The sequence below is a fragment of the Hyperolius riggenbachi genome, chromosome 4 (assembly GCF_040937935.1).
Source record: "Hyperolius riggenbachi isolate aHypRig1 chromosome 4, aHypRig1.pri, whole genome shotgun sequence".
In the NCBI taxonomy this organism is placed as follows: domain Eukaryota; kingdom Metazoa; phylum Chordata; class Amphibia; order Anura; family Hyperoliidae; genus Hyperolius; species Hyperolius riggenbachi.
The window spans coordinates 166,679,565-166,693,946 of record NC_090649.1 but is presented as its reverse complement, the minus strand read 5'-3'; the positions used below and the strand labels follow the sequence as shown (position 1 = coordinate 166,693,946).

At 42.6% G+C, this 14,382-nt stretch overlaps 1 protein-coding gene across 1 annotated transcript in view; it reads right to left on the bottom strand.

Annotated features, from left to right (window-relative positions):
* Window positions 1-14,382, bottom strand: part of OTOL1 (otolin 1) — a 101,633-nt gene that overhangs the window by 16,056 nt on the left and 71,195 nt on the right. The window contains exon 6 of the mRNA XM_068233311.1: window positions 5,545-5,634. Coding sequence (XP_068089412.1) covers window positions 5,545-5,634 — 90 coding nt within the window. The remainder of the gene's footprint in view (window positions 1-5,544; window positions 5,635-14,382) is intronic.

Here is a 14,382-nt window from a genome sequence, read left to right as displayed (position 1 = left end):
GACGCCCCGCAGTGTATCCTGGAAAGAGTGGACAGCGAAAGAGAGAGAGAAAGAAAAGGGATAGCCAAAGAGAGACTGAGGAAAGAAAGAAAAAGAACAAGAACCAGGGCAAGAGGGGAGAGACAGAGGCAGAGTCCCCCCCAGGGCTGCAAGTTAAAAGCACCCCTGGGTCCGACAATCAGTCCGGACAGTGTCCATTCCTGTGGAAAGTCGGCAGGTGGGCCACTGATCTTCAGGGCTGCTGGGTGGTGGTGCAGGCTGACCGCTGATCCTCCAGGCTGGGTGGTGCAGACCGACATGGACCTCGGCAGTGGCAGAAGTGGACACTGGGCAGTCGAGCAGGCTGGAGGCTGTGGCTGGTGAAGACCCTCGCCGGAGTTCAGCCTGAGGATCTCTTCCATGTGGGTGGCCCGGCAGGAAGCAGCGGTGGTAAGGCCTCCTGTGCGCATAGAGTGACCTACATGCTCAGGGCTGGCATCCTGGAGTCCTAGGCACCGACGCAGCGGCCCACGTGGTAGAGGGGGAGGGATCTTGCAGCCTCGTTGATCCCGGGCTGCGGAGGATGAGTGCTCCTGCAGAGCTGGTGCATACTACCCGCACCACGTGGATGCCCGAGCCTAGGGTCAGCAGCTTCCCGTGAGCCCAGGTGTTGGAGCTGTCGTGGCGGTGGTTGAGGGGCTGGCTCGGGGCAGCAGCCGGGCAGCAACAAAAGTGCCAGTGCACAGAAGACCGAACAGCTGGTCAGCTGTTCGGCTGCAGGTGGTGTGTGAAGCCGGGCGCACCCGACCCGCCGGTGGCCTGCATCCTGGCCAGTCCTCCATGTCTGGAATGTGCGGAGGACGTGAGCGTCTCCGCTGGGAGCCATCCTGGCCACAATGCCGCCGTGAGGTCGGCGCGGATGGTGTCGCTGATGGTCCGGCGGCAGTGGCGGCAGATCCCCGTGCTGCCTCTCCTGCGCGCTGCACGTGGGCTGATCCTCTTCACCGGCAGATCTCTGTGCTGCCTCTCCTGTGCGCTGCACGTGGGCTGATCCTCTTCACCGGCCATCCCACACCGCGGTCCGTGACCAGCCAGACCGACACTGCCGATGACCTCCACCTCCTACCCCAGCAATAGGCAAGCCCAGAGGTGAGTGGAGGGAGAGACCTCCATCAAAAAAGCAGAAAAGGCCAGAGCCCTGTAGCCGAGGCGTCCGAGTCCGGCGCCATCTTAAGTAAGTTATGTCAGTAGCTGTGTGATTTTTACATTGTTTTCATGCGAAATCGCATGCGAAATCACGGTAAAAATCGCATGCTAAAACCACATGTGTTTTTCCTATTAAATACATTGTAAGCGATTCGCATAGCGGTGTGCGGTATGCGAATTCTGAGGGCTCTGCCGTGCAGATTTTTTTGCACAGAAAAACGCTCAGAAATTCTGACAAGTGGAAACCGTCTCATCCACTTATATTGGCTATGCGAATCTGCATGCAGGAAACGCATGCAGATTCGCTCTAGTGGAAACGGGCCCTTACTGTTGTGATTACTGCTATCTGCTTGATATAATATAACATCTGTTTTTGAGATAACATTTTACAGTTTGGAGCATTAAAAGGGTACTTATCTGTCTATGCTGGGCATTGTGGAGTGCATTGAGGAGTGCATGAAAATAGCAGCATTGCACCTGTGATATTCTGCTTTTGTAGTGTCTATATGATGGGTATTGTTGGCTGCATTTATGGATGGCCAGCTGCTGTCAGGCATATTGTCTTCTTTTTATTGGACCGTACATTTTCCTTGTTGAGTTATTTGCTTGAGGAGTACACAGGTTATTTGGGTTCAGAGCTGTAGTTGCTGAAATCTGTGCTGCATTGAGTGGTGCACAGCTGGGTCTTGTAAAGGAATTTTGGGCTTTAAAGGCAAACTAAAATTCTAAGTGATCAAAATGTTTGAAAATAGTCAGTCGTTACAGGTCCCTTTGAACTTGGATGTTTGAAATTATTTAATTAACTTATGTTATCTGTGTGTATTTATTAATTGACACTAAAACTACAGACATTTTCATTGTGTGAGCAAACTTGGGCAACTATTTTCTTGCCCCCTGCTAGGGTGTGCCCCCCCCCAATGTCCCTATTCCCTCCGAGTGACCATGGGTCTTCACCAGGGCACCCCGCAAGGAATGATGGGTTGTCACCCCTAGTGGGGGACGAACTACTTTGCTACCTAGTTGTCAACAGGTCTCAACCCCTGAGATTGCTCCTCCATAGAGGAGAAGTGTTCGAAGGAAGGACTGGCGGGGAGTATTGACAGGAAAATTGGTAGTTGGAACTGGCACAAAGGATGGGCTTTGCAGACTGGCAGGAAGGGCAGGCAGGGTGGACCGGCAAGATGGACTGGACTAGAAGGGCGGCCTGGAAAAAAGGACTAGCAGATCCTTTAGATGACTGATCTGACAAGTCTGACTGAAGACAGGACCGACTGATGACTGAACTGAGTGATGAGAAAACTGATAGGACTGAGTGATGACTGAACTGACAGAACTGACTGATGATTGAACTTAGAATTAGAAGTATGGACAGTCACTGTGGGGGAACCACGGTAGCCTGTGTGTGACAAAGATGAGACAAGGAGCCAAATGGTGCAGTATCGTAAGATAAAATTAGCTCAATATTACAAGAGTAGTTATACTCTCAAAGGTGGGTTGCAGAACCTGCAACCACTGTATATTGCCTACAGGGAAATCATTGTCCCCGCTTGGTCCAATTTTAATTGAATTTTAATTGTGCTTGAATAAATCTTATCTGATCTAAAACCTTGTTTTTCTGGGTTGGTTCATCTAGAGAGGTAAGATACCTCATGTATTTATTTATTTATGACTGTATAACGTATATTCTGAGAGATATTCATTTTTGGGCGCCTCCACCCTTCATTATGACTGAACTGACACTACTAACTTGTTGCAAAACTGACTGGCCACAGGACTGAATGATGACTGAACTGACCGGGTTGCGTGTTCGCACAGGGGTACTTGGTGCGTTTGCATGCAGACGTGAGTGCGACATTGCCCAGAGCCTGTTATCTAACAGTGTAAAATGACTAGTTTGTAAATGATCAAAAAGTAGATGCCAGTAGCCCTTGGCATTGGCCCCTATTGTAAATAATTTTGAAAATCACCTTTCTAAAGCATCACTTTAGTCCAAAGAAGAGATGCCTCAAGGGTTATAATCCAAAGATAAAAATAAATGTAATTACAAATAATCAATACAAATATATTGTTTCTTCTTTCATCTGTGCTCTTCCATTTTTATCTCTAGACTTCTTTCTTCTGTTCTGCAACCTTCTTTCATCTTATGGTAACTATTCTTTCTTCATTGTCATCTGTAAATGCCTTCTAAAGCTTCTTCTTCTTTTTTTATGTTCTGTTCTTTTTCTTTTAAGTTCTTCTACTTTTCTGTCCCACTTCTGACACGCTGCACATGCTCACAGGCACACATGTGCACAGTGCAGGGGTGTAACTAGGGGGAGCAGCCCCTGTGACTGCAGGGGGGCCCAGAGGTGTGGGAGGGCCCCAGCTACTAACGTCCCCTTTTTCTGATACTCCAGATCAGGTGTTTTTGTGACTACATGGGTTATGGGAGTGAACAGTGGAATAGCAATAGGGAGTGCAGAGGTTGTTGGGCCAGACGGGCCCCGAGAGGCCCACTCTCAACCACATTATGAGCTCTTTATTGTTCCTGTACTGATAATAATAACTTCTGTACATGCTTTGAATAGCAGTGATCATTAACTAACTGTTCCCTGTCCCCATTTTGCATTGTGGTTGTCCTTGATTGCTTTTAGTGCGTTGTATTAATTGCTATGTATAGAGTGCTTGGGGGGCCCCAATGTAAAACCTGCACTGGAGCCCACAACTTCCTAGCTACGCCACTGGGTGTGAAGATTCCAATACTCACACTTGTTTCATGAGCCTTGTAAAACGAACTGCTGTGAAGAACACCAAGAAGAGGCAAAGGAATGGTTATAAACATTAAGCGCCCTGCAACCGCCTAATGCAGATTGGAGGCCACAGAGTGGCTCTCTTGTTCCTCCAGGACGCTATATGGCATCATCTTGTGAGAGGTGAGATTTGCAGGGAACGAGCGATTGCTCGAGCGTGCGCTCCCTGCAGTCAACACAGCAGCACACAGAGATCAGCCTGCCAGACCGCAATCAGAGCTGGCAGGCTGTTATTACATTAAAAAAAGTAAATAAAATTGTGTATAACGCTGCGATCTAGCGCAGCGCTGTACAAAGATCTGCCTTGTCCCTTTGCTGTCCTTCAGAGGGGCTCACAATCTAATCCTTATCATAGACATATGCCTCTGTATGTAGAGCAACCTTTCTCAACCTTTTTACCCTGGAGGAACCCTGCAAATACTTTTTAGATCCAAAGGAAACCCTGCAAGTAATTTTTGGATCTCAAGGAACCCCTGAATTATTCTGCCGGTGGCATGGTCTTTAAAAGTGTGGCTGTTTATGCCACTACCCCCTATTACAGTGCCCTTCATTATAATGTCTCCTTATTCTAGTGCTTTTTATCAATGTGCTCATTATTATTCTGACAACCAATTTAGTGCTCCTTTTTACAGTACCCCCTATTATAGAGTGCTATCTATGATACTTACCACAACCCCCATGATGGGGAAAAATGCCAAGGATCCCCTGCAGAGTACTCAAGGAACCCTGGTTGAAAAAGCCTGGTGTAGAGTGTAGTGTTTGTAACGTAGTCTAGGGCTAATTTAGTATGTGTATGTGCGTGCGTGTGCGTGTGTGTGTGAGGGGGGTAAAAGAAATATGTTTTTAAAAAAATGATCATTTTTATTAAAAAACTAAAGATCGCAGCAGCAATCAGAGACCACTAAAAGGAAGCTCTATTAGTGAGAAGAAAAGGGGGTACATTTAATTTGCGTGCTAAGTTGTATAACTGAGCAATAAACCGTTAAAGTTGTGAAGTGCAGAATTGTAAAAAATGGCCTGGTCATTAGGGGGGTATAAATCTCTGGTCCTCAAGTGGTTAAGGAAACCCATCAAAATTTTGCTGGGGGGGGGGGGGGGGGCATGTGTAGTTATGCCCCTGGCACAGTGGTAGCAAAAGAGGCATCACCAGCCATCGCACTGCCTTTATTTGAATTATTCATTTTATTTATTTGATATATGTTCAGGCAAGTGATGTATAGGGAATTGTGCACATTGTTATTATTATTGAGCCTAATGGAGCCATTTACTACTGCAGTCCCAGTCAGCCACGCCTTCTACAAGGCCACTAGCCTCGTGCAGTCCCTTACCTATCTAAATCAGGGTTCTTAGATCGTTTGATTCAGCCTCCCATGATCCTTTGACAGGCACATAGAGTAACACACTAGGAACAACACTACAGAGTGTCAATCTCCCTGTCACAATAACATTTCTGCACAAGTTCAAAGCATTACAAGGTATTGTGATAGTATTCAGCAAAATATCTTTTGTTTGATTTTCTGTTTCTCTTAAACATTGGAGCTGAAATCAATACTTAATCATTCGTACAGACCCTTGTCTCCTTTATAGCCTTTTGGACCTGGTGGACCGATAGCTCCGTGTGGCCCTGGCAGTCCTATGTCTCCTGTATCTCCCTTAGGACCTGCAAAATGAAGTGTGTTAAATATCAGGTAGACTTTTTTCATCAAATAAAATGTAATTTATTTTCTTGACACCATCAATGCAACGAAGTACTATCCTGACTCAAAATTAACATAGCAGTTTTCATTGATAGAAAATCTTCAGGCAGCCCATTAATGTTATGTGATCCTGAGGACCGAAATCAATACAAAGTCAAAATCAGCTTTCATGAAACAAATGGTGGTCACCTTGAAGAACGGAGCTCTCTGAACACTGCAGCTGCACTGTAATTTGACTTTTTATTTGTGAAAGTAGCTAGGAGAAAAAAATTACAGAAGTCGAAAATGAGATCCCATTAATTCCAGAGCAAAATGACATCCCATATCCCTTGAGACTCGCAAGATTCAGGTATCTACTTTCATACTGTTATTACCAACAGAAAAAAAAGATTAGAGTTAATCAAATGTATGTAAGTTGCTGAATTAGAGTATAAAAGACTCAAGAATCTAAATATTAAAGGTTGACCCCGACCAAAACTGTTTTTTATCTAGTTTCAAACTGACACAAGTGACTTGAATTAATCATGGGATTTTTATTTTCTAGCCTCAGAGCAAAGCAGTAACTCAGATCAGTATGATCTGCACAGCATTATTTTGATCCTGATCTCATTCCTCTTTTTTCTGTAACAGGAAGTGTATTGCTTAAATCAAGGTTGGATTTGCATCTCGGGAATCTATAGGGACAGAAGCTCTGGTTCCATAAACTCTCTCCTCCTTCCTCAACAGCGTAATAGGGCATCCTGTGGTCACCATCCTGGTGCTATGCTGATGTCACCATCCCTGGAGCATACAAATAAGGATGGACAGTTTGAAATGGATTGCCCATTTAGGCCAACCATCCAGCTCTCTATACTCAAGAGACAGTTACTTTAGTGTGGGTCGAGGATGGTGAGCGCGGGTTTACAACCCAACAACAGCCGCTTCCCAGAACACTGGCACCACTAGCCATATGCCTAGTGTTAAACCTGGCCCTGGTTTACATGAAATCTTCTAACTGTCCAAAGTACAGTTTATAGACATTGGCAGCCAGATAGATGTTTCTTCCTAAACTGTTTAAATATGTCCAAGATTTTAATAAAAAACAAAAAAAAAATAAAAAACAAGTGTCAGCGCCGAGGCAGAAGGCGACCGCAGCCGAGAAGGACAATGTCCAAAAGTCCACACAAGCAATGAATATATAAAGTCAGCGCAGGTCTATAGTAATACAGCTTTCATCATTTTTTGGTATACAGGATCTTCGAACAAAAGGGTAAAGAAGCAAGGCTTACCAGATTCCAACAACCCACATTATAAGGTTGTAAACGAGTTTGATAGGTGGTCCGCAGAACTTTCAAATGGTGTCGTTTCACCAGCGATGTTGCACACTACAGATTCCTCCAGAATATAGTAGATATCCTGAGATCGCAGAGACTCACCAAAGGGGAGTCCAGTAGGATAGTGACATGAAAAAGATATACGGCACATCTAAGTGTAAACCGTCTTTATTACATAACAAGTAAAACAATTAAAAACAAGGATAAAGGAAAACTCACATACGGGGCCCGTGCACTGGGAACCCCGAAAAAGTAGCGCGCATAAAATGGTCAATAGAAGACCTCAAATAAAATGGTGCCGCCTGTCGCCTTCCCGACCGGTTTCGCAATCTTGCGTCATCAGGGGAGAAAGGCGACCAGGCGGCCAGCACCAACTTTATAACATTTTTGAATTAAAAAGTGGGAGTGGTTAGGCTCCACCTTATTCAGACTACACTAGTCAAAGGCAGAAAGCATCAAACATGAAATAAAACATTGTGACAAATTGCATTGTGTCAGAGAGACAGTAGCAAAAGATCTCTCAGATAGTGTGAATAAAAAGAGGTGAATGCAATATTACCTGCATATTCAATTCGTAGTAGGCTAGTTAAGGCTAAATTAAAAGCTAGATTGATTACTCTGCCCTAGGGCATATCTTTCCTATGTAGAAGCTTCTTTCTAGATAAAAAGCAGGCACTTCCTGTACCAGAAGTAGTCACTGGAACTCAGGAAGTAGCCTTGCACTCCACTAGGGTCAAGTGGAGCACAAGTTCTTCCTGTGAAGGGAAAAAAAAAAAAAATCCAATGCGTATGCAATGACGCATACGATCATAAAAACGTGAACAATGAAGCACATAGCAGTGCAGTGCGGCTATAAATATGCATGAAGTGTACTCAGGTGTGCAATGAAAAGCGCGTCTAATGTACTATACTAAGAAGGTGCATAAATCTGTATGCATAGTAAAAACAATGAAATGATAAAACAGCCTCCATGGGAGCTCCAGGGACCTTAAGTGGTGAAAGTGAAGAACATCCATAGTGATCATGCAAGACAGATCCCATAGGTATCCGATAGATGGAAATCATGCAAAGTTATGCAAATGTATATACACAGCAGTGTAATGCGGCTATGACTACGCATAAAGACTACTTAAGCGTGCCATAAAGAGCACATCTAAAGTGAAAGCGGTCTCTACTACAATGTAGAACACGCATGCGGCGAAGCATAAAGCAACAAAAAGCGCACATAGGGACAAAAATCCACTGCGAGCATCTAAACCGACATATACAAAAATATAATTGATCTTATGCTGCAATGAAGTCGCATTTAGTTAAAATAATAATAAAAAAAAAAAAAAATGCGTATGCAGTGACGCATACGATCATAAAAGCGTAAACAATGAAGCACATAGCAGTGCAGTGCGACTATACATATGCATGAAGTGTGCTTAGGTGTGACATGAAAGGCACGTCTAATATACTGTACTAAGAAAGTGCATAAATCTGTATGTATAGTGGAGACAATGAAATGATAGAACAGCCTCCGTGGGAGCTCTGGGGACCTCAAGTGGTGAAAGTGAGGAGCATCCATAGTGATCATGCAAGACAGATCCCATAGGTATCCGATAAATGGAGATTATGCAAAATTATGCAAATTCATATACTCAGCCGTGTGGTGCGGCTATGATTATGCATAGAAAACTCCATGCACCGATAACAGAGGACAACAGACAGCAACAGGGAGCAACAAAAGGAAAAAGAGGGACCACGACCTCCCAATATATCCTATCAAAATTAAGAGGGTATATAAATTTGTATGCTTGGTGAAAAAACAGTGACAGAATAGAACAGCCTCAAACGGAGCTCCGAGGGCATCTAGTGGTGAAATGAGAAACAGTCACAATAATCGTGCAAGACAGGCCCCAAAGGAAACAGTGAAATTTATGCAAAAAATTAAAAATTATTAAAAAATATTAAAAATGCAGTCAAATTGACCAGTATATGCGGGCCTTACAAAAAAGCATGCAAATGTATGGAAAATAAAAAATATGATAAAGCATTAAGAATTATTGATAAAACAGTTTACATCCAGTTCAATATTCAAACCAGCTGGACTGAGGGTATTCAGTCTAAAGATCCATTCAGTTTCTAATCTCGATATATCTCTTTCTAAATTTTGTCCCCTCCAGCATCTTTTAGTACCATCGATAACACAAAACTTCAAGCCTGAGGGGTTCCTGTCGTGATGGAGGGCAAAATGTTTTGAGACCGAATGATCCTTAAACCCTTTACGTATAAGGTAGACGTGTTCTCCCAATCTTTCTTTAAAGGTTCTAGTGGTTCTACCTACATATCTCAGTCCACAAGGACATTCTAAAAGATAAACTATATGTGTGCTTTCGCATGTGAAAAGACGTCTAATCTGCAGTGTGGGACTTCGGTGATCATTCCCAGCAAAGGAAGTAATTTTTCTGGGCATATTAATGCAAGCCTTACAACCTTTGCATTTCTTGCATCGAAAAAAACCTTTTAGGGGTAATAAATGGGCAGAGGCAGTTTTAGGTGGATCTATATGGCTATGTACAAGGCGATCTCTAAGATTAGGCGCTCTCCTGAAGATAACTCCCGGATTGTCTGCAAGCATAGGACCAATCACTGGATCACTCCTCAGGAGATGCCAATTCTTGTACAAAACTTTTTTTATGTCTTTGTGTTGGATATTATATTGAGTGAGAAAGTTAATGCCATTCTGTTTAGTAGTATCCACTGTTCTATTCCTCTTGGTGAAAGACCGGACCTCCTGACCAATCTCATCCCTCACAGATACAAGGTCTGAGGCCGGGTAGCCTTTATCTTTAAATCTAGAGATAAGAAGGTCACTTTGGATAAAATAATCAGTTTGGGATGAGCAATTCCTACGCACACGGTGGAATTGACTCCTAGGTACCCCCTTAAGCCATGGACGATAGTGACAACTAGTAGTAGGAATAAAGATATTTCTGTCAGTCTCTTTGAAAAAGGTTTTTGTAGTAAATTGATTGTTGTCAAGAGAAATCACTAAATCCAAAAAATTTATCTCTGAGGAGCTACAGACACAGTTAAAGACCAAATTATCCGTGTTATTATTAATATGTTGAATAAAGGGTTGTAAAGAATTTAAATCCCCCCTCCAGATGACCACCACATCATCTATGTACCTCTTGTATAACAGTAATTGAGGAAAAAGATCAGTTTTAATGAAGATCTCCTCCCAGCAGGAAAGAAAGAGATTTGCGAGGCTGGGCGCGTACTTCGCGCCCATCGCAACGCCGACTTTCTGTAGAACAGTGGATACTACTAAACAGAATGGCATTAACTTTCTCACTCAATATAATATCCAACACAAAGACATAAAAAAAGTTTTGTACAAGAATTGGCATCTCCTGAGGAGTGATCCAGTGATTGGTCCTATGCTTGCGGACAATCCGGGAGTTATCTTCAGGAGAGCGCCTAATCTTAGAGATCGCCTTGTACATAGCCATATAGATCCACCTAAAACTGCCTCTGCCCATTTATTACCCCTAAAAGGTTTTTTTCGATGCAAGAAATGCAAAGGTTGTAAGGCTTGCATTAATATGCCCAGAAAAATTACTTCCTTTGCTGGGAATGATCACCGAAGTCCCACACTGCAGATTAGACGTCTTTTCACATGCGAAAGCACACATATAGTTTATCTTTTAGAATGTCCTTGTGGACTGAGATATGTAGGTAGAACCACTAGAACCTTTAAAGAAAGATTGGGAGAACACGTCTACCTTATACGTAAAGGGTTTAAGGATCATTCGGTCTCAAAACATTTTGCCCTCCATCACGACAGGAACCCCTCAGGCTTGAAGTTTTGTGTTATCGATGGTACTAAAAGATGCTGGAGGGGACAAAATTTAGAAAGAGATATATCGAGATTAGAAACTGAATGGATCTTTAGACTGAATACCCTCAGTCCAGCTGGTTTGAATATTGAACTGGATGTAAACTGTTTTATCAATAATTCTTAATGCTTTATCATATTTTTTATTTTCCATACATTTGCATGCTTTTTTGTAAGGCCCGCATATACTGGTCAATTTGACTGCATTTTTAATATTTTTTAATAATTTTTAATTTTTTGCATAAATTTCACTGTTTCCTTTGGGGCCTGTCTTGCACGATTATTGTGACTGTTTCTCATTTCACCACTAGATGCCCTCGGAGCTCCGTTTGAGGCTGTTCTATTCTGTCACTGTTTTTTCACCAAGCATACAAATTTATATACCCTCTTAATTTTGATAGGATATATTGGGAGGTCGTGGTCCCTCTTTTTCCTTTTGTTGCTCCCTACCCCACAGAGTGCTGTCTGTTGTCCTCTGTTATCGGTGCATGGAGTTTTCTATGCATAATCATAGCCGCACCACACGGCTGAGTATATGAATTTGCATAATTTTGCATAATCTCCATTTATCGGATACCTATGGGATCTGTCTTGCATGATCACTATGGATGCTCCTCACTTTCACCACTTGAGGTCCCCAGAGCTCCCACGGAGGCTGTTCTATCATTTCATTGTCTCCACTATACATACAGATTTATGCACTTTCTTAGTACAGTATATTAGACGTGCCTTTCATGTCACACCTAAGCACACTTCATGCATATGTATAGTCGCACTGCACTGCTATGTGCTTCATTGTTTACGCTTTTATGATCGTATGCGTCACTGCATACGCATTTTTTTTTTTTTTTTTTTTTTTTTATTTTAACTAAATGCGACTTCATTGCAGCATAAGATCAATTATATTTTTGTATATGTCGGTTTAGATGCTCGCAGTGGATTTTTGTCCCTATGTGCGCTTTTTGTTGCTTTATGCTTCGCCGCATGCGTGTTCTACATTGTAGTAGAGACCGCTTTCACTTTAGATGTGCTCTTTATGGCACGCTTAAGTAGTCTTTATGCGTAGTCATAGCCGCATTACACTGCTGTGTATATACATTTGCATAACTTTGCATGATTTCCATCTATCGGATACCTATGGGATCTGTCTTGCATGATCACTATGGATGTTCTTCACTTTCACCACTTAAGGTCCCTGGAGCTCCCATGGAGGCTGTTTTATCATTTCATTGTTTTTACTATGCATACAGATTTATGCACCTTCTTAGTATAGTACATTAGACGCGCTTTTCATTGCACACCTGAGTACACTTCATGCATATTTATAGCCGCACTGCACTGCTATGTGCTTCATTGTTCACGTTTTTATGATCGTATGCGTCATTGCATACGCATTGGATTTTTTTTTTTTTTTTTTTCCCTTCACAGGAAGAACTTGTGCTCCACTTGACCCTGGTGGAGTGCAAGGCTACTTCCTGAGTTCCAGTGACTACTTCTGGTACAGGAAGTGCCTGCTTTTCATCTAGAAAGAAGCTTCTACATAGGAAAGATATGCCCTAGGGCAGAGTAATCAATCTAGCTTTTAATTTAGCCTTAACTAGCCTACTACGAATTGAATATGCAGGTAATATTGCATTCACCTCTTTTTATTCACACTATCTGAGAGATCTTTTGCTACTGTCTCTCTGACACAATGCAATTTGTCACAATGTTTTATTTCATGTTTGATGCTTTCTGCCTTTGACTAGTGTAGTCTGAATAAGGTGGAGCCTAACCACTCCCACTTTTTAATTCAAAAATGTTATAAAGTTGGTGCTGGCCGCCTGGTCGCCTTTCTCCCCTGATGACGCAAGATTGCGAAACCGGTCGGGAAGGCGACAGGCGGCACCATTTTATTTGAGGTCTTCTATTGACCATTTTATGCGCGCTACTTTTTCGGGGTTCCCAGTGCACGGGCCCCGTATGTGAGTTTTCCTTTATCCTTGTTTTTAATTGTTTTACTTGTTATGTAATAAAGACGGTTTACACTTAGATGTGCCGTATATCTTTTTCATGTCACTATCCTACTGGACTCCCCTTTGGTGAGTCTCTGCGATCTCAGGATATCTACTATATTCTGGAGGAATCTGTAGTGTGCAACATCGCTGGTGAAACGACACCATTTGAAAGTTCTGCGGACCACCTATCAAACTCGTTTACAACCTTATAATGTGGGTTGTTGGAATCTGGTAAGCCTTGCTTCTTTACCCTTTTGTTCGAAGATCCTGTATACCAAAAAATGATGAAAGCTGTATTACTATAGACCTGCGCTGACTTTATATATTCATGTCCAAGATTTTGCCTGGACCACTCAGTCCTGTTTTATACTCTGACACAAAGATCTATCACCAGTACCAGTACCAGTAGTGTACGGTAGCCAGGTGGTTCACAGCAAAGACTGTCTCTAAATGAAAAACTGAAGTATAGAAAAACAAAAGTCTACCACTGAGTCTACATTGTCTCTATGTGTGGAGCTTTTTGCAGAACAGGCCACTAGTGCTAGCAAGCAACATTCAGACAATGTTAACACTGCTTGGAATAGGGAACCTGAAGTGAGAGGTACATGGAGGCTCACATATTTATTTAATGTTAAACAATAACAGTTGCCTGGCTGTCAAGCTGATCCTCTACTTACAATACTTCTATCCATAGACCCTGAACAAGCATGCGGGTCAGGTGTTTCTGACAAAAATCTGACAAGATAAGCTGTATGCCATAATGATAAGCAGGGCGCCAGGCAGTTGGTATGGCTTACAAGGAAATAAATATGGATAAACACACAAGGGAAGGGAGCACCCATGAACAAAAGTCGTGTGGTGTGCCAATGCCTCAAGCCACAGTACCATGTGACTTATAAGCAACAAAGTCCACAAAGGCTGGCACCACCATGTAAAATATAGCTCTTTATTCAAAAAAATATTAAAAAGTCATCCAGCTGTGGCCATTTTTACTGGATGACTGTTGAATATTTTTTGAATAAAGAGCTATATTTTACACAGTGGTGCAAGCCTTTGTGGAATATGGCGACCTCCATATACCTACTGCTTCAGGTTCCCTTGAAGAACAGGTTGACCTCAAATGTGCTTATCTTAAAGTATGCCTGTAATCTTCAAAAATTTGAAAATTTAAGAAAAATTGAGAATTGTGTTAGAAACCAATTCTATGGCATGTGCCATGGGCACCTCGTACTGGGGTGCTGCTCTATAGCATCCCTGAGGTTCTGCATCTAGATTCTAGTTTTCATCTGTGGGGAATTTGTCTCCCTGGTTGCATTATTTGGGGGACAACTGCCCAACTTTTATTTAGGTAATATACAGGCTGACCTATTGCTTTACTTCATTTTTACAGGCCATGCTTCATGTCAGCTTGGACACAACCAATTAAACTGTGACTACACCTTAAATATTTGGATGGTGAACCCTCCCCTTCCTTCTCTACCCCAGGGCAGATTTCAATCTTACTATATACAAAAA